The sequence below is a fragment of the Megalobrama amblycephala genome, linkage group LG10 (genome assembly GCF_018812025.1).
Source record: "Megalobrama amblycephala isolate DHTTF-2021 linkage group LG10, ASM1881202v1, whole genome shotgun sequence".
NCBI classification, from domain to species: Eukaryota; Metazoa; Chordata; class Actinopteri; order Cypriniformes; family Xenocyprididae; genus Megalobrama; species Megalobrama amblycephala.
This window is the reverse complement of record NC_063053.1, coordinates 36,544,678-36,569,898: the sequence shown is the minus strand read 5'-3', so window position 1 is coordinate 36,569,898 and position 25,221 is coordinate 36,544,678. Positions and strand designations below refer to the sequence as shown.

The 25,221-nt window shown below is 37.1% G+C and overlaps 1 protein-coding gene across 1 annotated transcript; it reads right to left on the bottom strand.

Annotated features, from left to right (window-relative positions):
- Positions 1-333: 333 nt before the first annotated feature.
- gtpbp2a (GTP binding protein 2a) lies at positions 334-24,754 on the bottom strand. The gene is made up of 12 exons (XM_048205935.1): positions 24,404-24,754; positions 22,006-22,032; positions 21,511-21,695; positions 18,028-18,136; positions 17,734-17,931; positions 14,217-14,391; positions 6,006-6,225; positions 5,766-5,901; positions 5,425-5,483; positions 5,174-5,345; positions 4,222-4,386; positions 334-1,985 (listed from the first exon to the last, which is right to left on the bottom strand). Exons 1-12 carry the CDS (start codon positions 24,560-24,562, stop codon positions 1,821-1,823), a joined length of 1,770 nt encoding a protein of 589 aa, XP_048061892.1. The 5' UTR covers positions 24,563-24,754; the 3' UTR covers positions 334-1,820.
- Between the last annotated feature and the right edge of the window lie 467 nt (positions 24,755-25,221).

Below are 25,221 nucleotides of genomic sequence, written 5' to 3'. Positions count from 1 at the left end.
GGGCAAATAAAAAATAAATAAATAAATAAAAATCTTGTTTCTGTTTAAATTCTTGTTACGGTTCCAAACAGAAACAGGATTATTTTTCTTTACTCACTTCATTTTGATTTTTTTTTCCCCAGAAAACAAGAAAAAATATCTTATCTTTTACTAGATGATTATTATTATTTTTTTTTTTAGATATTTAGACTGGAAACAAGACAAAAATACAAAACAAGAAATGCATCTTTTGCAGTGTTATCCATTTATATTTCAGCATGACCGTCTACGCTGGGACAGTGAGAGTTGATAGAAAACAGCTACAAGCTGAAACAATGAAATCATTGTCAATCATAAACTATAATAAACTTTTATTTATGTACATCACAATATACAAACAAATCTGTGCATAAATACTCCAATTCACCAAAAAGTAAGGCTAAAATATTTTAAAATACCTCAAAAAAACTTCTAGAATCCGAAGCCAGAAAAGTGACATTTGGTGTAAAAATTAGACGTCACTCAAAATAATGCATATTAGAATGGAAATTATTACAAATCTAAGTAACTAAAACATCCAGAATTTCTCCTGCGACATTCTTTATAAATTTCCAAAAACTAAATTTTTTTGGTTCAAAAACATTTTTTCTCCTAAAATTGCACAGGCAACACAGAACAGTGAAAGAGTAGAAACCTGAAAGAGTGAACGTTACACGCAACATGTGTCCTGTACACGCATGCGATGCTTACAGGCGAGAACGTTTTTCTAACAAACCTCATCCAGCCCCTCCCAACATCGAAAGACATGTCAATCAAAAGCGTTAGCACCAAACCAAGTGTTCATGTGGGAAACACGGGTGTAATAAACTCTAGGACCTAAGGGAGACATTAGAGACAAAGGATTATTTTGCATAATTCTTCAAAATAATGATGTGTATATAATTCTCCAGTTCTTTCTGAAGAACTACAGCTTTCCTGAGCTACTAAAGCACTGGAGTGCAGGCGGACACTTGAAGGCAGAACCGCTTCAGAGGCGGCGATGGCGAGAGAATGGAGGGACACTTGGTGGTAAAGCAGCGTGTTTATATCTAGCAGAGATCTAAAGGCTGTGCTGTTCAAGACGGATGATGCCGCTTCTGTAAAAAAACCTCGTTACAAAACGCTAAAATAAATAAAAAGACATCAGAGATAGTTTCCGGCATTTGATACAGCAGAGTTTCCTGGTCAGGTGATGATTTCAGACTCTAGCTGCCACGAGAAGAAACCATTCTTCATTGACATCGGTTATAAAAATGTCCACTTAAAACAAAATGAAGATCTTTGGCAGCCACATTTAATGCACAATCTGTGTCCTTTGGTTAGGGAGTAACGACTGCTTCAGTGAATGTTATTCAGTGCCGTCTGAATGCTAGAAAGAAAGATATGAGCTGACTGCTGTGCAGAGACACTGCAGAAATGATGTTCTTCCTCAGTGTTTGTGTCGTTCTTAAATCAAGATGCATTTACTGGAGAAGCAAAATAATCAAAATTGACTTTAAACTAAGAAAAATAATCTTAATTCAAAGGTTCATTATTGTTTTAAGCACTTCATTTGCTTCAGAAAACAAGAGTTAACATCATTGTGCTTCTCCAGTATTTTGACTAAATAATGTACTGGAAAACAAGACAGAAACACTGAGTGATAAACTCATTTAGCATATAAAGACACCTGTGCTTTCGCACTACAAGTGGATAAAACTATGACGTGAAAAGGCAAATCGTCTCGGACGAGAGCAGGCGTGAGGTTGGCGTCTAAGGCTCGAGTGAACGGAACGGGAACAGAAGAAAGCGGAGGATGCGCGTCACGGCTGGTGCTGGTACTGTGACGCCGGCTGTAGTTTGGTCACCTGCCCGATGCCTTTGGTAACTCCCTCTCTGAAGAGCAGCTTGGCGCCCACCTTCAGATACTCCGGGTGTTTGATGAACCTGAAGCGAACCACAGCCTTCTCACCGGTGCGGAGCTCGTCCTGAGGGAGAACGGATGAAGCACAAGATCACATGAAACGATAGTGAACCTCTGACTGATACAGACACTGATCTTTGCTTTCATCTAGCGAGCAATGTGACCAAAACCTTATAGCGATTCAATTTCACGATCACAATATTGTTACTTTTGCTGGAACATTTTAGACAACATTCAAATTTTACAATTTGTGATTATTTTAATATCACGGCCTAACTAATACTAGCCTAACTAATGCAAGTAAAAAGATCTCAGTCTTATTAAAGACAAACTAATGACTAGTAACAGGACATATAAAATACAAATGAACAAAGATACAGCTGAAATAAAGAGTGCTTTATATACTAACAAACTAACAAGACATAGACTACTACAGAAACTGAATAAAGTAATCTAATGTAAAGTATCACTGGATAAATTAAATATAGGTTTAATCCTTATTGAAGCTACAGAAGTTATTCAGTCTAGAGCAGTGAGTGATTTTCTTTGTCTTTTGTTCTTTGATTAACATTAATGACACATAGCAGCAGATTTATTAGGCTGCTGTCACTTTAAGAGCATCGGTTGTTAAGTCTGACGTCACGCGGCAGCGCTTCCGGGTCCTAACGCTCTATTTCATACCACAAGAAAACAACAAATGGTGCTAATATACACACACGATGTGGTGTAATACTACGAAAAAATTATAATCATAACCTTTATCTCCATACCAAAATTCCAGATGGCCAGACAATGATTCATCTTTTATAAATCGTTAAAATATTAATGTCTGTGACGCTGTGAGCGCGGAGACTGTTGTGTAGACTGTAAGTATTTAAAATGTTTAACTTTTTTAAATGATTGATGTTCAATATGAATAAATATCGCTCATAAACGGCCATCGATGGCATTGTCCAGTGAAACGAGTCGAGGCTTGGACCCGGAAACGGCGTTCCTTACGTCACGACTTAACAAGCGGATAAAGTGCGTTACTTTTTCAGCTGCATTGGTTCCGTAAATATTTTTCCCATTCATTTTTCCCAAAGGGATTTTTTTTTTTTATATATATATATATATATAAAAAAGGCTTCGTTAAAGTGTTTTAAGCCATGAACCAAACCAACTAGATATGAGGAGAATCACAGCATTACAAACTTTGATTTGAAGCAAAAAAGTATCTGAAAATCGACTGTGTGAACTACAATCCCATGAAGCATTGCGAACAGCATAATCGAACTAAAAACAATGGATAAATATTTAAGTATTTTGAAAACGTAGAGAGATCGACTCGATTACGTCATTCACAGTGCTTCGTGGGAGTGGGCGGAGCTAACAAGATCTTTTGTGCTGTTTTGCATGTTGCATTGGTGGAATTTCCTGTACAGCATCATGGGAAATGTAGTTTTTCACCATAAACGCTGTTAAACATGATTATTTTAAAAATAAGCTGAAATAATGCAGGCTGAAGACTTTAATTGATCTTTCCATCGATTAACAACCTCTAGCTCACAGTAGGTCCGTCTTTAAAGGTATTTATAAGGTATTGTTAAAAATCAATTTCCCTTTGGACTTCCATTTTTACTTCCCGAAACTGACTGTTGCACTCTATAGATTAATTCACACCATGTTGAATTACCGTGGTTACGAGATTCTGACTTGTAAAAGCATTCACATCCTTGTAATTACAACTTGTAAACTCGATTTTTCAGAGACATCCAACTTGTACCACCTGACCGCTGCAGATTCATGTTGGCGTTGATAGTGTTGCCATAGAAATGCATAATTACAAGTCAGAGGATGTAAGCAGCTACACGTCTCGTGAACGTAACCGCGATTGAGGTGATACTGCCAAATTTCTACTGGTGTATTGTGGATATATCCACCAGCTCTATTAATATAAGCCACCAGCGAGTCTGAGCGTTCTTTACAGTGTCTGTAAAGATGGACAGATAAAATAAAAGGAAATGCAGACTGCTTGCAATCTTTCTGTTTAGCGAGATAGACCAACAGACTTTGATTCTTAAGTCGTATGATTGGATGCTCAAGCCATCCTGGAGATTGTTGTCTATAAATATGCCCCTTCTTCCTGAATAAATCTGAGAATGCTTTGCACCGCACTTGATCTGTGTCTGCTCAGTCATTCTCCCGAGATCTCGCGCCACTGCTGCCACACATCACAGGAGTTGAGCCGCCCGTTTCTAAACTGATGACTGAGACTACAAATATTCTACCCAAGATTGAGATTTTGATCTAACACTCACCTTTCCTTGCAGAGCCTCAACTGTGGCCGTCTGTCTAACGTTGCCCACATGAACGGTCACCTGGAAGCCCTTATGGAAAGTTTTGGCATGGAACAGCAAAACGATCTCAGCCTCAAAGCGCCAGCAGATAGTGGGGTTCATCTCTGGACTGACCATCACCATACCCTGCCAGAGAACAACCAACAACACCAAAACTATTTACACCGGGTGCAGTACTGAATTAACAATTAAACACTCATCCTAGGGTGGGATGCACCAATAAGGATTAAGTTTAAACCTAGATTAAATCAAGGTTTATCTATTAATTTTGATGCACCAAACTTATTTAAATTTCTCTTCTCTGATGACGAGGGCGGGGCAACCTGTCACTCACATGAGATCCACCAACAGCAAACCACAACCATCCAATCAATTCCCCACGGACAAAATCAAGCCCCGCCCTACATTTGTTCTTTCAAGAGCTGCTTGTAGTCAATCGAAAAAGAAATGGAAGACGTTACAATATTCCTCATTTAAATAATTTATACGCAGAATAAAGGGGCGGGGCCTGGTCGAGTTAGTTAGTAGTGTGTTGAAACTGGCGGTTATGGTAAGGGACGGGACATTCCCCAAACACCAATCACAACACACTGCTCCAGCCGACCAATCAGAGCACATTGTGCTTTTCAGAAGGAGGGGCTTCATAGAGACAGGAACTAAACAGAGCGTTACTGACAGACTGGGAAGAGAGGAGCTGCAACAATGGAGAATATGAGGAAAATAATCAACATTCAAGCAGGAAAACCTGTTCTAGTAGAGCCCAAAAACAACATCAAGACTTTGGCATAACAGGTCCTCTTTAATACTTATTGATGCACCCCTAGCTCAGACTCAGTTTGAAGAAGTTCACAGAGAGTAAATTTAATTTTCATAATCCTTCTGCATCCTCCTGTCCACTAATAGATATCCTCACCTTTCGTAACAAAGAACGGTCGAAATCGCCCAGCGCCAAAGTAGCTGCCTGTCCAGCTCTGAGCACCCTACATCCAGAGCGATTCCTCTGGATACTGCAGACCGTCAGCTCCCGAAACTTCCCGTCATCCGTGGGTCCGACCACCAGCTGCTCGCCCTCGCGGCAGATGCCACTGCACATGGACACAGTCATTAGACACTAACGGTGTCAATTTGGACACTACAGTCAATAGAGGAAAGAGGAAGATGTACCTGTAAAGAGTCCCACCAACGACTGTCCCCACATCTGGCACTGTATAGATCTCATCAACCTACAGGATCACAAAACAGAGTTAGACAACTGTCCATCTGTCTGTCTTTTGGGTGGATTATCTCTATATAGTCAGAGAATACAAAAATCAAAAGAAAAGCAGACAGTCAGTGATCACGGAATGGAAATAAGTAGCGATGCAATATAAAATATTGCACCAAAAATGAATTTTAGGGGTTTGACAATATGTCTAACTTCCCCCTTTGTGTTCAACAGAAGAAATTCAATAATACAGGTGTGCAATGATGATAATTTTAAGAATAAAAGGAAGTGTAAACTGTACCTGAAACTCAGTGAGCTGCTGCATGAGCTCCTCTTGCTCCTTGCTGTTGCTGAGGGGAGGTAGAATATTGAAGAAGACCTTCAGCAAATCAAGACTCTCTCCAGACACGCTGGACAGGGTGAAGATGGGCGTGATGCTGCAAGAGAAGGCATGAACAGGGAAGACAGCAGATTGTGATCAAGAGGTTTAAAGCCACGTTCTTCTTTCATCTTTGCTGTGGTTTCAGGGGTTTAGATGTACCTAGGTGACTGTGCAAACTTCTGGGCGGCAGTGACGGCGTCGTCTGTCGAGGACACCAGCATGGGCACTTTGTTACAGCCAGGCTGTTTGAGGATTCGCTCCAGCTGTCGGACCGTACGCTCCACGGTGCTCTTGGTGCACAGGTCCACCTTACTCACGACAATGAAGATGGGCACCTTCAACGCCATGGCCAGACCCAAGTGCTCACGTGTCGTACCCGCTGGGAAAGAAAAGAGAGTATGCGAAACCTCAGACTTCTTACATGGGGCGATTAAAGAGTTTCTGTGGATAACACAAAAGGTTCGGAAAACAAGGAACCAAGTTGCATATTTTCAGACTCTTAGGTTTAGGTACTTTAATGTACTATTATGGCTTTCTGAATATTAACTTTCATGTAGTGTGTAATATAGCAGCTGTTTGTGAATGTAAAAGCCCTGCAAAGTTTCAAAGATCAAAGTTCAGATAAATGGAGTTTTTGTTTCCCAAAAGAAAGAAGCGATTCTGAAACGAGTCGTCACAAAGGCTTGACATTAACTTTTCTGTAATTGTGGCTTTTCCAAAGTTACTAACTACTCAACATTTTCACTGGCCACAATTTTGACATCGACACCATGGGGAAAAACTGCCATATAAATATTTTTAATATTATCTTATAATTTGGCAGCAGGTTTATGAGGCTGCTGTCACTTTAAGAGCTGACGCACAGATCCATTATACTGTTACGTTTTCTTTCTCAACCGTTTACATTCACTTAAAACATAACTGACTGTGTTTATGTGAATTTTGACATTATTTAGTGTGTATTTGACTGTTTAAGCGCAATAAGCAGCGAAAAACTCAATTTAGTACTGAGAGGCGACTTAACGTGTGCGCACTTTGGATGCGAGAACAAAATCTGCGGAAATTAGTAAAATTACGCAAAATACGCTCAAACCCACGCTGAAATTCAAGCCCTGTAACACCAACAAATGAAACGAGGTGGTTTGTGTGTCGACTTGCTGTCGGAGAGATGAGAGAGAGAAAGAGCAGCTGGTATTGTGTATCTATTCTGCAGAAAATGAGTATTGGAAGCGTTTCAGATGTTTCAGTATTGATATGTATCGAAAAATCAATATTTTTGACAACACTACATTGAACTTATAGTTTATTCTTTCAGATGCCTTTTAAAGGACTACAATAGGTTGTTTGCAATCATGTGGTTTTGGTGACGCGCGAAATACCGGTGGAGGGCAAGCAGTGAAAATTAGAATGGAAGAGATGGAGAAAAGTCCTTTCTGTGCTGATTTAGAAAGGTATAAACAGAAAATCACAACATATGTTGGACGTGATCTTTATGTTATGAAGATGAGCGACTTTTCCACTGAATTGAAAGACTTTCCTGCCATCGAGGAGGTAGATATAGAGAATGTGAAGCTGCCGTCACGCCCGGTTCAGGTTTGTTTATATCGCGCTGCCTTTCTGCTAGTGAAGTTAGGGAAGTATTTTTGATTTTCTGTTGCGATTGTGAAAAATGTCGCCATTGTAGGTCATTTATGCTGAATCGAGAATTGCAACAGGAGCTCACATCATCGTTCAAAGAAAAAACTGGACGGTGTAATACAATTGTTGCCTTTTATACGTGTAAAAACAAACTAAGGGAAGCAGGCTGAGGAGGTGACGGAAAGACGCTGTATCAAATCTAATAATGTCACTGATTTAACCCACTCCCTATCACTCAATAAAATCACATAGCGAGTGTTTTTTAAAGTGTTGTCTTTGTTGTTGAATCGACTTCTGTCAGCTTGTTAAACATTTATTTATTTGGACATTTTCTACCATACGACAGCTGAAGCATCAGCACATGACTGTTCTCATGGTAACCAGATCAACATTGTGAACGGAATACTACAAAACAAGTGAAAACACCAAATTATCATTCAGTGGGATAAAATAGCTTCTCTTCCCTGCAAACCATAGCATGAAGAATGTGGATATTTAACCAAGTCAAAAACAAAAAAGGTAAGCAGGTATCCATATTAATTTCAGTATCAGCAGACGCAAAACGCTATCAAAGGCGACAACTTTTAAAGTTAAAAAACGATATAAGTTATAAAAAACGGTATAAGTTATGTAAACAATATAAACACCTTCTGGGTTCTCGATTTTATCGATCTGAGCAACCATAAACGACGCAAAACATACAAATTTTGAGTTGTTGATAGGATTCCTATATAGGAAAATCACTCCCTGCCCTCCAGACACATTCGGGCTGCTGCTGTGACGTCATGTGCAAACAACCTATTGAAAAATGCATATATTATATATAAAATTTGACTGAAATCCACTGCTGAAATCCACCCGCATTTGGCGGGTGTTAATGTCCAGTAATTCCAGTCTTCTACTTTGCCCCTCTCTCAAGCACTGTAGTTGTATCTGAGACTGGAAGAGTTTGTGTCATTCATGTTTTCTGCTGCCAAAACAAATCCACTTTGATGTGCTTCCAAAGGATGAGGACTTGAACTGAACTGATCTGAATAATGACACTATTGTCCTTCTAGAGCTGCTTTAGAGCAGATTTTGAATTAGTCTCATATTTGATGAAGTTTGCATCATTAATTAATTCTGTTATTTTCCTGTAGCTGCTTTAAAACAATCCATATGTTGTAAAACACATAAAGGTGACTCGTCTTAAGAAAGATACTCTGTCAGCCACTAACTAATTCTCACAAACCAAGAATCAACGTGCAACAGAAACAGCTGCTGTGAATGTCAACGGGGCATTATCAGGGGAGCTTGTGTGCCTCTCGTCTTGTGTTAAGATATCATTGAGCGAGTGTGTAGGCATTGACAGAAGGAGGGCTCTGAGTGTGATGGAGCGCCAGCGCAGCATGTTATGCATGCAAAAACGGCAGCAACATGTAAACAAAGATGGAGGTCAAGGCTGGTGTACATTATGATACATAAATAGATGTTCCTGAATGAGACATACTGTACTTTGACTAGGTCAAGGTGGAAGTGACACACCATCATCATCTTGTGGGAAGTATATGGAACTTGTATGAAAAATATTATTATTAATATTTTGGTAACACTTTATTTAAGAGTCCTGTTCCGCATGAGCATACTATGTACTTATTATAGTAATTACAATAACTGGGTAATAACAAGGTAAAAACCCTGAATCTACCCGTTCAGTTACCTTGAATTAGTACTCTGAGTAAGTTCACTGTCAGTGCACGACATACACACTGATAAAAATGATTCTGTGGTGACGTAAACAAATCTTATTTCTACATGAAAATGTAATTTCTATATTAGTACTCAATTCAAGCTTGTAGAAATTAATGTTACAGAATTAAGTAAAACTTTGAAACTTTTCCGATACTGGTGCTCCCATCATGCACTGGGGCACAAATAATTACTAAGGTTGCTTTTTTCTCTGTTTTCCAGCTGTATTTACACTGTTTTATTATTGCTTTTGTTGTTAGGTTTAGTAACTTGCCATTTTGTGACATCTGGAGTTCATTTTCTACTCAAAATGACACATTTATACTCAAAAACCATCCACTGAATGTTACCGTCATTGTGCATTGTGTACCAAGTATTGGTTCGGGTGAGTGCCACATTCTGTGTAGATGTGTTGTCTATGCAATATCTATTGTATTTATTTACTTAGATGTTTCTAAATATGCCTTAGTTCAGTGTTATACTGTTTGAGTGAAATTTATTTGAAATAAAGTACTGTAAGTAAACTTCAGAAGAAGAAGTTACTTAAACTTTTACTGGTCAAGTTAAATTTACTTTTTTTTGATAATTTTACTTAAAGGTGGGATAAGTAGATTTTCAACAACACTGGATCAAAGCAGCCTCCACATCTGTTTTCAGGCCTTCCCTCTTATCTCTCTCCAGCGCTGGAAAGCTTTTCTAATATAAACGCGGGTCCTAAAGCGCTTGCCCAGTCATAAACCTTCATTCCAGTGATATTCTTCTGAACTCTTTTGTATTGTTTCTCATCAACTCTCTTCCTGCGTTTTTTTTTTTTTTAAATCTCCCTCTTGCTCATTCTGTCTCCTCGACCATTATAGCTACGCCCCCTAACACTGATTGGTTACACGTTTGTTGTTGGTGTCGGACCGACTAACTTCCAAACAGTGCTTTTAAAAAAAAAAAAACATACCCTACCTTTAACTTGATTTTACTTAATTTCATAAGTGAATTTACTTAACACATACTAAAAATCAAAAATCTGCGTGCAAAAACTTGCGATATTTTAATATTGTTTAGGGTCACTATTTACACACATTGTCTTTATTCAAATACAAAAAACGTAATCATATTTCATGCAGCCAACAATCCCAGCTACACTAAAGTGAAAGAGAAGCACATGTATATCTGAGATAGTAGCTTCATAAAGATTAGATCTATAAATAAAGGTGAAGTGTGCAATTCTGAGCAGAATTTAAATATGTTTTTTTTTTTTGTGTCGACATGACATATCATCGGCTCAACCAATGGCGTAAGTTTGGGGTGGGACTCTTGGTTTTCCAAGTAATAAGTGGTTATTTTTGGTCTACTGTTTGATGGTGCACTCTCCACCTTTCATTAGATGGTTCAGGCCAATGCAACACTCATCAGAATGTGACCCAGGGTTACTTATTTAGGTGTGTGATAAGCTTTTGCAGGTCATCTGACAGCCAAAGGCGTTGAGCATCACTTGTTTTGACGTGCCCAGATCAGCTGATTCACACACTCTCAAGAGCATGAAAATACGCAGAGCAGGTCACGTCCAGCTGTCACACAACGAGAGATCTGCCTGTGTGGCAGCAGGGCTGTCAAACCTGTCCAAAGTTCACCCGTCATCTGAGGTTAATGATTGGAGAACTGGCTGTGTCTCGGTTTGCATGGATTTGCTTATGGAAAAGTCAAACTCAGGGAGGCGCAGCATCGTCTGTGTGCTGTTGCATAATTTAGGTGGTTGGTGTCGAGTTGCAGACAGGGCATCGTGTTCTCCTTGAAAGACGCGCATAACCCACTCGCCCAAATATCTCCTCCTATTTCTGACACACTACCTTCCCCAAACAAAACAACATAGTGATATATCATATGCTCCAGGACCACAACATAGGCACACCTCCTGCAGACACCTCACAAATTTGCAAAAAATTAGCTAATTATCGCTCCTAAAAACTAAACCGGTCTATTTTAAAAATATGGTTTGCATTTGCACATGAAAATGCTCCATGTGACACAATCACAGCCTATCAGAAAATATTTGATGTTTAACACACAGTTATGTACGGCAGGGTTTTGGGCCAATATGATTTCAGGGTGAATGGATCTACACTGCAGAAATGGAAACCAAAAGATGGACAAAACATCCTAGCGTGGTTAGGACATAAGTTCTGCAACACCATGTTCCTCCGTCGTGCCAAGTTAGAGCATGATGTTTCTGTGAAGTATATTTGGTATTCTGTGGTTGATGTTGTTTTTCTGACTGCATCCTGAGTTTAACACTGATGTTTGAATATATCTATCTTTAAAGATTCAATTTCTGTGCATTAGCATTGCCAAAGTAACACATTTGTTTTAATTTCACAAACATTGTTTATTTTGCTGTGAGATAGGGCTGCAACAAACGATTATTCTACCAATTATTGGAACGATTAATCGACTAATTGTTGATTATTACACTGGTTAATCAGTATGCTTTGTTCGATTATTCCACTTTAGCATTTACTTAAAATATTGAGTTATACTTTAACTAATAAATAAAAATCACTTCAGCTTTAGAAAGTGTATTTTTAATTAATTTTGAGCCAACTGAATAGACCAATCTACTTCAGGTTTTCTTTTCTCCTCAGAAGTCATCAATAGTCCACCTGTTACAATGACTGCTACTGTGTTTCTATTAAGTCTGGAAGTTGTAATAATAACTTTTTAATAAGAGTAAAAATATGAATATGTCATATTGTGCATATTTTTTGAAAAATACCCCTCTCTAGATTTCTTTTTTTCTTCTTTTTTACTAACTATCCAGTTTATGGTCACTGAATGGCTTTCCTGAGGTAAATGTAACATTTTGTGACATTTGTTTGCAAGCTGTTTACTGACGTCTTTCTGCGGTTAAAACTCTGATCAAGTGATTGCATTAGAGATTGATTAATTTCAGTAAGTTGTACTGTATCTTTCAACATACTTTTTGAAGTTCATGAAGTTTATTTCGTGCTGTAATAGCAGAAAAGAGGAAGAGATAATAGGTTCACGAGCCGCATGACCTGAGGTGTTACAGCGATCTGTCACATTGCCAAAACCACATAGTTTGAATCCGGTAGTAAAATTGACCGAATTTAAAAGCTGAGACTGTTTTATATCAAAAGTTGTCGGTGTCCTCTTTGCTTTGCTGTGTATCTTTCACTGCGTAAGAAAATGGATGTGGCGTGAGAACAGTGAGTTTTAATGAGAGATCGCGGCCCTGCATGACAGCATTTTTTTTGTAGTTATGCTAAACATTATGTTTGTTATGTTTTATGCTATATTAAACTCCCACAATTTAAGGGTTCGACTTCGTTAGCACTATGCACTTCGAAGCACCGTGTCTTCTTCTACAGAATTGGATCCGGGAGGGCTGCAGTACAGTATTGTCTGGTCAAACCGCGTTATTGCAGGCCCTTCAAATAGGTCATATGAGATCAAAAAACTATTCGACAGCAAAAATATTTGTCGACAATTTTTTATTGTCGACGTTGTCGATAACAGCCCTACTGTGGGATCTTCTGAAGTGTGCATTTGGAAAATGCATAAACTCTGTGTGTAACGGTAACAGTTCAGCGGTCACTTTAAATAATTGATTTCAATCTATTCTGCGCCATTATTGTCGTCCGCTACATTATATTTATGTCAAATTCACTGTGTACTGTATGAAAAAAAAACAACAAAAAAACTGGTTTTTAATTGAGAAAATATGATTGGTCACAGTGTTTACTTCCTTTTAAATAATTTTTTTAACAATTTCTTTAATTCTGAAAAAAAAAAACCTATAGTAGGATTACAGAATCAAGAAGAGAACATCTAAAGTATAAATCTGTTTAGTTTATCAAATTATTATTTTTTTCATGCAATTCATATTTAAATTATTTCTAATTGAGTAAATATTAAGTAATTTTTAGCAACTGTGTTTTTACTATCTTTAAATTAAATAGTGTAATATCATATACATTGGCCCACTTGCTCTCTAAGATAAAAAAAATATTGGTCTTTTAAGGGTAATTAACCTACAAATGTCTTAATTACAGCGGTCTCTGCATATTACCTGGACAGGAGAAATTATTTTAACCTGTTATCTGTCACTCAGGACACCTGGCGCGTTTATTTTATTGCCTTCTTCCCTATAGTAATCATCATAAATCAGGTATCATTCGAAAGCCTAAACACTCAAAATTCATCCTCTGAAAATCGTTTTGAAATCGGATGCTGCGTCACCATGGAAACTGTAGTTAATATCCTTTTAGTGGGCTCCTCCCCTAGTAGGTGGTGTCATGTTTCAAATTTTACAAAATTTTATAATTTAATTATTCGAAACTTGACAAAAACACATTGTTGGAAAGATCTGAGACTCAAGGTTCCATTCTTTAGTAATTTTGTGACAGAAATGTATTAATTTGTGACAGGAGAACACGTCAGGAACAATTTCAGTGGAGTGTGTTTGTCACCCGGCCTTAAACAACATCTCATAATAGGAACCTACATTTTTTAGGATCTCAACTTCAAATTTTGAATTACACATATGGCTTAGATCTCATAGGGGGTGAGAGTGAATGTCACCTGATCCTGATCAATGTGGCCTGCAGTCACAACTAGACTGACGCGTCTCAGATTTCTCTATCCTTTCATTCAAGACCCCCTTTGGTCCTGGACCGGAGCAGCACTGGGGTATTTTGGGGTGTGGAAGACAGAAGGAATGGGGGCGACACTTAAGAGTGTTGCTCTGCGTTACATAAGATCATATGGTAGGATTATTGAGTGGCCAGGAGAACAGCTGATTTACCACTCCATGCCAAAAATAGACTGACGTGTCCAAACATTACGAGGTTTATTTGTGTCACTTGCCCTGCGTGATTTGACATTTATCAGAGTCTGCTTCGCTGGCACTAATCTAAGATAAACAGGTTAAAGCAAGCGGCAGTCCGACTGCATAAACCGTTATGCAATCTCAAACGTGCTGTAAATGCTTACCGATGCCCGTGTTGGCACTGACGACAAGCATGGCAAAGTCTGGACAGTAGCTGGTTAAGCCAAAGATGGTGGTCTTCAGATATTTGTGGTGGCCGGCCAGATCTATGAAGGTGATCATTTTTGAGGCACTCTCACAGATTTCCTCTGCTGTTCGGGACTCACTGTAGTTCACCACCTAGATAAAAGACACCAAAGGCTAGTAACACGCTTAATGCAAAGTGCCACCAAAAACCTTTCAATGAAAATTCATTTCTGACCCTCATGTCATTCTAAACCCATAATCTTCAAATGACAACTTAAGATATTTATAAATAAACCTGAGAGGTTTCTGTCCCTCCATTGACAGTTCATGTAACCAAAACTTAAAAAGCCCCTATTATGATATTTTAAGGGTTCATAATTTAAGTTTTGGAGTCTCTTACAACAGGTTCACATGCATCCAAGGTCAAAAACACTTTAAGTAACTCATAATATCCACTGCAGCATCAGCTCTTTTCTCTCGGTTCGATCAAGGATTCAGTCTCTATAAACACCGCCTTTCTGAGAGCTGCTCTGCTCTGATTGGTCAGATGGCCCAGTCCGTTGTGATTGGTCAGAAATCAAATGCTCATTATCATATCTGAATCTCAGCTCTTGATACGAACAGTAACAATGGCGTTGATCAATCTCATCAAAGTGGATTTGCTTTGGCAGCAGAAAACAGCGTCATCTCGACATGAACAACACGAACCAAACTCTTCCAGTCTCAGACACAACTACAGTGATTGAGGGCGGGGCAAAGAGACGCTGTTCAGCCAATGAAAACCATAGGCTTGCATTATGCAAATTAGTTACATTGTTATGTAGGTTCAGCAGGAAGTGAGACTGGAGTTACTGAAGACTCGTTTCAGAATCGCTTCTTTCTTTCAGGAGATGAAAAACTCCATTTATCTGATCTTTGAAACTTTCCAGACCTTTTACACTCACAAACAGCTCTAATACACACTATATGAAAGGAAATATCAGAAAGGCATAACAGGGTCACTTTAAAAGATCTAAAAAGGTTATAAAGGTGCCATAAAACAAATCCATATGAATCGAGCAGATTAATTCCAGTTTGCTTTATATGATGAACAGATTTAATTTTTAGGCTTTGGTTACACTCTTTATTTTGATAGTCCACTTTAGACATTCTACTAACTACAAGTAACTTTGCAACTACATGTTGCAAACTAATTTTTTACGATGCATTTGTAAACTTTTTAAAGGGTTAGTTCACCCAAAACTGAAATTTCTGTCATTAATTACTCACCCTCATGTCGTTCTACACCCTTAAGACCTTCGTTCATCTTCAGAACACAAATTAAGATATTTTTGATGAAATCTGATAGGTTTATGACTCGTCCATAGACAATCAACACTTTCAAGGTCCAGAAAGGTAAATCGTTAAAACAGTCATGTGACTGCAGTGGTTCAACCTTAATGTTATGAAGAGACGAGAATACTTTCTGTGCGCAAAAACAAAACAAAAATAACGACTTTATTCAACAATCTCTTCTTCTCTGTGTCATTCTCATATGTTGTTTACATCCAGCGGTTCTGCGTCAGAACGCCGACTCATTATTGGCCGGATCCTGCGTCAGCGTCACACGCATGCTTCGTGCTGCTCATGTGAACAGCATCGGCCAATAACGAGCCAGCGTTCTGAAGTAGAGCCTGGAAGCTCTGGATATAAACAGCATGAGAGAAAGACATGAGGGTGAGTAACTAGTTTAGTTTTGGCTGCACGGCCACACATGACATGTTTAACCCTGCTCAATATTTTATAATAGTTTTATGAAAATTGGAGTACATGTTGTCTAGCCATTTTATTCCTCTTATCTGTTTTAATGTGTGTATATGTCTTTAAATTATACTGGGTCTGCAAGTGATCACATGACAGGAAGCAGGAAGTAGACCAGAATAAAAGGAGGCAGCATGGCAGTCAAGTGAGGGTCACAAACATAACTAGTGATTATCACCCACTTGAAATTACCTTTCCAGAAAGCCATATCACACTTTATTGGACTATCACCTCTGTGGATTGTTTATACGCCGGTGGACACTGGGACATTGGGATTGACAACACTCTGGGAGTGTTTTATCATGGTATGGAGCAAATGGATGTTTTTCTAGTTTTATTGTGTTGTTTCATGTGAATACACTTCATTTATTCACTTTATTACTGTTGTTCGCCTCATCTTTTTAAACACTCCCAACCTCACACAGTTTAATCTGACCCCCTTTTTAACTTAAAGGATAAGCTGATTGTTACAATCTAATCCTTTAAATGCATGTTATGTGCTGCTGATGATAATCCATAATATGCCTTACGGGTGAAGTTATGGCTGGGCGGTATAAATTTAATATGTAAACCATTTATAAGAGAGGCAAGAACTACTGCAAATCGGGACACGTCCCAAACAAGTCCAGGCAAGAAAGAACTTGTCATTGAGAAGTGTTGTTAGGCAGTTGTCAAGCAACATCACAAGTTGACATACTAACAGATTTCAATTGATGTTTGGTCACAGGAAGCCTCCAGTGTTTACACTCTTCAGCCAAGCAAGCTGACCATTTTCCCTAAGCCAACTTGAGTTAAAACTGCTTTAAAGGTTCCCTAGAATTAAAATTTGAATTTATCTTGGCATAGTTAAATAACAAGAGTTCAGACATGGAAATGACATACAGTGAGTCTCAAACTCCATTGTTTCCTCCTTCTTATATAAATCTCATTTGTTTAAAAGACCTCCGAAGAACAGGTGAATCTCAACATAACACCGACTGTTACGTAACAGTCGGGATCATTAATATGTACGACCCCAATATTTGCATATGCCAGCTCATGTTCAAGGCATTAGACAAGGGCAGCCAGTATTAACGTCTGGATCTGTGCACAGCTGAATCATCAGACTAGGTAAGTAAGCAAGAACAATAGTGAAAAATGGCAGATGGAGCGATAATAACTGACATGATCCATGATATCATGATATTTTTAGTGATATTTGAGCCATCGCTATTTTCATTCTTAAACACTTGCAGTCTGTATAATGCATAAACACAACTTCATTCTTTATAAATCTCTCCAACAGTGTGTAATGTTAGCTTTAGCCACGGAGCACTATCAAACTCATTCAGAATCAAATGTAAACATCCAAATAAATACTGTACTCACATAATCTGACGCATGCATGCAGTATGCATGACGAACACTTTGTAAAGATCCATTTTGAGGGTTATATTAGCTGTGTGAACTGTGTTTATGCTGGTTAAAGCAAGCACGAGCTCCGGGGGAGCATGAGAATTAAAGGGGCCGCAGCCTGAATCGGCGCATTTATAATGATGCCCCAAAATAGGCAGTTAAAAAAATGAATTAAAAAAAAATCTATGGGGTATTTTGAGCTGAAACTTCACAGACACATTCAGGGGACACCTTAGACTTATATTACATCTTGTAAAAAAAAAAAACATTCAATGGCACCTTTAAGTTTGCTAAACTCACCACTCCTTTGCTGTCAAAGCCCAAGATCTCAATGCTGATGCTAGAGGTTCGTCCTGTCTGGATCTCATGCAGGTGTCTGAAGAGGTTGAGTCGCGCTCTCCCTCTCCCGTTGTCCAGCTCTCCCTGTGTAAGGACACCGAGCAGAGTGGACTTCCCCGAGTCCACATTACCCAGCACAGCGACCCGCAGGTCCAAGAACTGGAGACGCGTCAAATAATGCCATTAACACACACTTTAGACAGTCAAACACATCAGATGTACATGACACGGATAACGCGCGTCTCCAACGTTTACCTGCTGATCGTCTGGCACTTTTCTGACCAGGACCTCGGCTATTCTGTGTGGCTCGTCAGTGTCGTAATCGACCTCCCTCTCTCTGAGAACTGTGATGTCTGCACCCACCCTGAACAGACCACAAACACACAACATTACCTCACAAAACCTGCCAAGGCACACTTAAACATACTTTTAAAAGAGTATTTATTACAGTAATAATATACTTAAAGGGATAGTTCACCCAAAAAAATAAATTCTGTCATCATCAACTCACCCTCAAGTTGTTCCAAACCTGTATGAATTTCTTTTGTTGAACACAAAATATATTTTGAAGAATGTTGGTAACCAAACAGTTGATGGACCCCATTTACTTCCATAGTATGGGAAAAATACTATGGAAGTAAATGGGGTCCATCAACTGTTTGATTCTTCAAAATATTATCTTTTTGTGTTCAACAGAAGAAATTCATACAGGTTTGGAACAACTTGATAACAGAATTTTCATTTTTTTGGGTGAACTATCCCTTTAAGTGCCAATTGAATGTAATGTTTTCGGACACTTCATTGCAGGTAATTTGCAATTGAATGAAAATGTATTATAATTATGTATTATATAAAGATGTTTATATGTCATTTTATAAGTACATCTATTATCTTTGAAATATGGTTACTGCTGAATGTCCTGACAAGCATTTATGGTGAGCTAAAATATATTTTAATGGCTTTTCTAATAAAACTTGTATGTCATGTATTTAAATGAAGTTGCAATTTAATACATTTAAAATATACAAATATTTTACGCTACAGTTAAAATTATAATCAAATACTTTCCATGTGCTTTAGTATGTTTGTCAACACATTAGAGCTGCACGATTCTGGATAAATTGAGAGTTTGTTTGTTTGAAACAGAGATCACGATTCTCCTATGATTCTGAGCAGACGACTAAACAAAATAAAGTAATTTACTAGAGGTTCTGACAAAATGTTAACTGCTGCAGTCTATTTAAAAATGTTTAATTAATTAGAATGAATTATTATTTTTAAAAATCGGTTGAATGAATGATTCAATGACTCACTCATAAAGACTCATTTCATTACTTGGTGAATCTGTGAATCTCTTGTGAATGACTGATTCAATGACAACTACATTTTTAACATTGACTTGTCGCCACCTACAGGTGTAACAATGTAAGTGTTTTTTTGAAGCGTCGTGTTATTTTCAAAATGTGATTTACTCTATTCATGTATTGTTTCATATCGTGTTTTTATATTCATCTTGATTTCTCACAGCTTGTGTGTTTTCTGTGCGAGTTGGAGTGAACTGCAGCGCTAACAGTGTCTGACAAGGTCAAAATTTTCCTTAAATAATACATTAAATTTAATAGTTTGTTTTTCACCAAACCTGATCATAAACCCGCAGAACACATGAGTAATGACACGTCTCATGGGTTAATTTTGAGAAAGATACTTTTGCATCTTTTTTAAAAAAGCTTGATGCTGGTTGCTATTTACTGCCATTGAGCGAGAGCAGGACATTTAAATAAATAAACAAATAAATAATTAAATAAATAAAAAATCTCTTTTTGTGGTCCATAAAAGAAAGAAGGGCATACGGCATTAGAACAACACCAGGGTCAGTAAATGATGACTTAATTATCATTTTAATGTGAACTATCCCTTTAAATGGCATTTTATTTCATTATATTATCTGCAAGAACAGTTTTTTAAAAACTTACTTTTAAATACACTTAGGGTTGCAAAGGGGCGTAAAGTTTCTGGTAAATTTTCACGGGAACTTAACCTGGGGAATTTTGTAAATATTCCAATTTGGAAACTTAACAGGAATTTATGGGCATTTACAGGAATTTATGGGAATTTACAGGAATTTATGGGAATTCATTGGAAATTTTGGGAAATTTATACATTAATTTATAATATTTATATAAAATGTATCATATAAATGTATCATATAAAACAAATATAAACATTTTGTTTGATCATAACATAAAATAAGTTATTTATTTTTCGCATTCAATTAATTCTAATTTAGTAAATATGTAAAATAAATATATTTTTATTGCAGCAATTGTTATGTGTTATTTATTTCAGTGTCACATGATCCTTCAGAAATCAGTCTAATTTTCCTGATTTGATACTTATTTGTTATTATCATTGTTGGAAACAGTTGTGTTAGCATGTTAGAATGATATCTGAAGGATCATGTGACACTGAAGACTGGAGAAATGATGCTGAAAATTTAGCTTTGATCACAGAAATAAATTATATTTGTATGTATATCAATTATTTGATATATATAATATATAATATAATTGTAGTTATGTTTCACAATATTAGTTTTTTCTGTATTTTTGATCAAATGTGCATGTTATGGACTGGGAGAATGCACAGTGCATGCAGGGGGTGTGTCCTCAATAGCCCTGCAGTAAGTCGTGTGCTGTGTGAGGAATTTGCAGGGAAAAAATTAAACTAAAATTGCATTAAATATGGTTGTTTTAACCAAAATTATGTTGCAAGATGTTTTTTTCAACTACATTTAAGTACCCTGTTATAGGCTAACCTGCAATTTTGCAAATTCCCTGTTTATTCCCATTAATTCCCATGGAAAGTTTCCAGCTTTGAAAATTCCCGGAATTTTGCAACCCTAAGTACACTACAAGTGCACACTTCTTCACAAAGAAGGTCATATTTCACTCTAAATCAGCAACAGTGTTTTTTTGTTGTTGTAATTTTCATTATATTTTAAATTTATATATAGACAAAGAGAGAGAGTAGATAAAGAAAAAAAACAAACACTTTGGCTGTGTCCGAAATCACCCCCATACCCTTAATAGGGCTCTATTTGAGGGGACAACCATTTATAGTGGTGTCTGAAACCATAATGGATGATACTGAGTGCACTCATTCAATCACACAATGCACCGCAAAAATGAGCGTACAGCTAATGTACACTCAACGGCTAGAGAATACCCATAATGCAATGTGAGAGTCACGTCGTGCGCCGAATTAATTCCCGCGTCTGACCAGAAGACGGCATCCGCAGCTGGATCATCCATCCGTCCACTTCCCAGCGTAATATCATACAGGTATAAATTACTTTTTACTTGATTATTAAATTGTTTAATTAAGGTTTATACATGCTAGTTTTCATGACCGAGTTCAAGATATATCTTTTCACTACTACTGGAGCTGCCAGTTTGCTAAGTTTCTAATATTTATTAAACAGCAAGCATGTAAATTCTCTCGCTTGTTTTCATTCACTCCTTCAAGTGAACTATATCAGTGGACTAATGCAGAGAACAGTGTACGAGGGGCGATTTCGAACACAGCATTTGTTTTGAAGTAAAATATGACCCATGCATGTTTCTGAGATTCACCCAAATACAGAGCTAGGATTTGATATATTTACAAGACAAAAAAAATCAATTTTATTATCATGCATAATGAACTAAACGTGTGTGTGTCATGTGTTTATGCTCGCACTTCTCAGCCATCCTGCGGAGAGTTTTGAGAGAGGCTTTCATGTCTTCCTCTGACAGGCCCACCAGCAGACCGTTGTCCTCCACACCGATCTGATACACGGCCTCGCCGCGGCCCTCCTGCAGCCTCCACTTCATCTGCGTGGCCAGGTGCTCGAAGCGGTACTGCGTGGGGTTCACCAGCTTCAGCTAGATCACACAACACAGCCAAAGCTAAAAATAACAGCAGCAGCAACAACACTGTGTGGCTGAATTTAGAAACGGGAGTGTTTCGTCGAGTTCAGGAACACAAAGGTAATGATGGGTGTGACTAAATGTGACGCTGCTTTGTTTGCAGACATTTAAACGAACAACAGCTGTAGTGTATAAAAAGCTCTGCTAATCTACTGCCGATTGTGGGTAACCTATGCATGCAATGAAAAAGATTATTAAACATCTGAAGCGCTCTGTTGTGTTCGGTGATGTACGACACAGAGATGTGAGCTTGCAGAGAGCTTACCTTGTACTCAATGTTTCCCTCTTCAGCCTGAAACAAAAGACAGCGCAGAGTTAATGCTGAATGAAGCTCAAAAGTCACACAGTTCAGTATTCAAAAGCACAAAGACTTCAGCCTGCATCTGTAGAGAAAAGAGCCGTGCGAACAAGGTCAACGAATGTGTCGGCTCATTCAGAACAGTCTCTTCCTATACGTGTCTTGCTGCTGTTTTACTGTGATTATGATGGAAAAAACACTTTCTTATTGCATTTTCATGGCATGTCAGATATGATAAAGTGAGCTTTGCTATTGCAAACTTAAAAACAAAACTCACAATACACAAAAAACAACAAAAAAGTAGTGTTTAGTGCATATCACAAGCATAGCTCTTTTCATTCCACTAAAATTACAACAATCCTGTTAAACAAGCCCAGCTAATGACTACATTATTCATCAGATGAATACAACAATGAATCAGTCGTACATCATCTTTTCCCGCCTTTATTTCTCATATTTACAAACACAGCTGTTGTAGTGATTCAGATGTCATAACAACATCTTTTCTTCCTTCTTTAATGAGTCGTGTTTATTCATTTCTACAGAAACTCGCCTTCATTTCCAGCCAAACACTGAAAGTATTCATTTGTTCTGCAGTGTGACAAATTCATATGTAATTATTATACATAAATGCACTTTCATGAGCTGACCAACTAAAATAAATGTACTTTAAAAATTAATTTGCCACAACACATGGCTATTTATAAAAAGACTATAAAACATGCCAGTTTAAAATTATAGTATATTTTAAAAAGTTTACTTTTTATAAATAAGTTAAATAATATTAATATTTATGTGTAAAGCAATATATTTTACTTAAAAAAAAATTCAGATTATAATGTTTATAGTGTTAGATATCGACCGATATACCGATATTTAAGCATTTTGCCATAATAGGATATCGGTTTTGTAATATCTACTAAAACTGTAGTTTAAAATTAAGTATTACATTTCTGCAAAGTTGATATGACTCCCATCTTTAATTTATTTTTCTCCATTTGAAAACATCATACATTCTTTATTTATTTTGGTTATTGTTAACATTAGTGTTGCTGCTGATAAAATTAATTTTGTAATATCAAGATTAAAATGAACATGAAAGACTGAGCTGTCAAACGATTAATCGCATCCAAAATAAAAGTAAAGTGTTTACATAATATATGTGTGAATACTATGTATAATTATTATGTATATATATAAATACACACACATGCATGTATATATTTACAGAAAATTTGTTATATTTATACATGTAATATTTGTATTTATAATATATTATATAAATATACAGTATATACAAGCAAATATTTCTTAAATATATACGTGTATGTGTGTGTATTTACATGCACATAATGATTAAACATAGTATACACACATATATTATGTAAACACAAACTTTTATTTTGGATGCGATTAATCGTTTGACAGCCCTATTTATAACACTTTTCTATTTTTTGCACTTTCAGACCCTCTAAAAATTGGTGTATAAATATGATTAATTTTGTTTTCTATGCAAGGAGGGAGAGATTGTTATAAATAAAATGGTTTAATGTTGTAATCGTGTCAAAAACAGAAGTATAACAGTAAATAAATATCGGTAATCGGACATAAACACACAAATTATCGGTATCGGTTCTAAAAAAAAAAAAATCAATATCGGTCGATCATATATATATATATAGTGTTAATTTGTGTGTTTTTTTTTTAGAACCGATAAATGTATAAAATGTATTAATAATAATAATAACACAGGTGGTACAATGTTATAAAATTAAACTCTCCAGCAAAAATAGCTGAGCATGTAGATATATATATAAATAAATATCGGTAATCGGACATAAACACACAAATTATCGGTATCGGTTCTAAATATATATATATATATATATATATATATATGTGTGATCGACCGATATTGATTTTTTTTTTTAGAATCGATACCGATAATTTGTGTGTTTATGTCCGATTACCGATACTTATTTACTATTTATTTATATATATCTACATGCTCAGCTATTTTTGCTGGAGAGTTTAATTTTATAACATTGTATCACCTGTGTTATTATTATTATTAATACATTTTACTGTAATAAACCTTTAATATCTCGAATAGGCTGGTGTATTATTGACATAGTAATGGCTGTACACTTCTATTTATGTCATGATTATTTCATCACGTAATGCTTACAACAGTGTATTTTTATAAACAAAGCAATGAATAAATAACCATTGAAGTCACAAAACCACATAAACAAAATATAAAGCCTTGTTTGAAGGAAATACTGAGAGAAAATATAGTAAAAGCAGAGCTGAAGTAAGTTAGTGCTTTAAAACAGACAGATGTGTTTAACTTTATATCGCTCACCTCTGGAGGTAGATAAGGCGGATTATTGCTTGCTTTTGGATACCGGGCTGACCGGTTTTTGCCCTTTTTGCTGCCGTTCTTGGCGGTTTTCCTGCTGGCAGCCCCATTAGTGGCCTGAGCGCCGGCGGACCCGAAGAGCTCCGACACCCGCGAGTCCATCCCTGATCAAACCCCGAAACAACCTGATAAACTACCGCGTGTGTCCTACGCCATCCGCCCCGCTGCGTTCACCCGCTTCAGACAGACAGAAACACGGAGAGAGCGACAGAAACATCGCATTTAAGCCGCAGCCGGCAGGGCTCAACCCCCCACACTCAACAAAAACAACCCGACTTCCGGTTTAAGTTTGCGGAAGTGCGTCATGAAACTTTCTGTTCGTTACGTCATGCGAAGGGGAATAATGTATATTTTCTTATTTGTTTCTGTATTAAATAACATTATAGCTATTTGAAACTCTGACATAGAGTCGAATAGATCCTGCGAGTGATTCTGAGCGGAAGAAGGAAGTGTTGTTGTTATTCGAGTCACTGAATATTCATGATTTAGGCATGTTGCAATCACTATGTAACTTTATATCTGCCATTTTTTATTGTGTCACACATAACAGAGAGTGAAACGAAACTTTGCACTGCTGTTGCATCAGTTTTGTTATTTAAAACTCAATGATCAATAATATACAGAGAGTCGAAAATAATCAAAACCTTTTCTCCAAGGATTTTTGGCTTTAAATTTACTTTGAAGATAGATATTTTGATACATTACCTTTTTTTTTAATTTGCCTTTCTGAAAGTATTTTGTGGGATAATTAGTTTTGTAAC

Excerpts from the sequence above, each read along its gene's own strand:
- gtpbp2a (XM_048205935.1), bottom strand. The coding sequence starts at position 24,562 with ATGGACTCGCGGGTGTCGGAGCTCTTCGGGTCCGCCGGCGCTCAGGCC. Across the intron at positions 21,696-22,005 it reads AGGGAAACATTGAGTACAAG|CTGAAGCTGGTGAACCCCAC; the intron begins GTAAGCTCTCTG and ends TGTGTGATCTAG. Across the intron at positions 4,387-5,173 it reads ACCGTTCTTTGTTACGAAAG|GGTATGGTGATGGTCAGTCC; the intron begins GTGAGGATATCT and ends GTTCTCTGGCAG.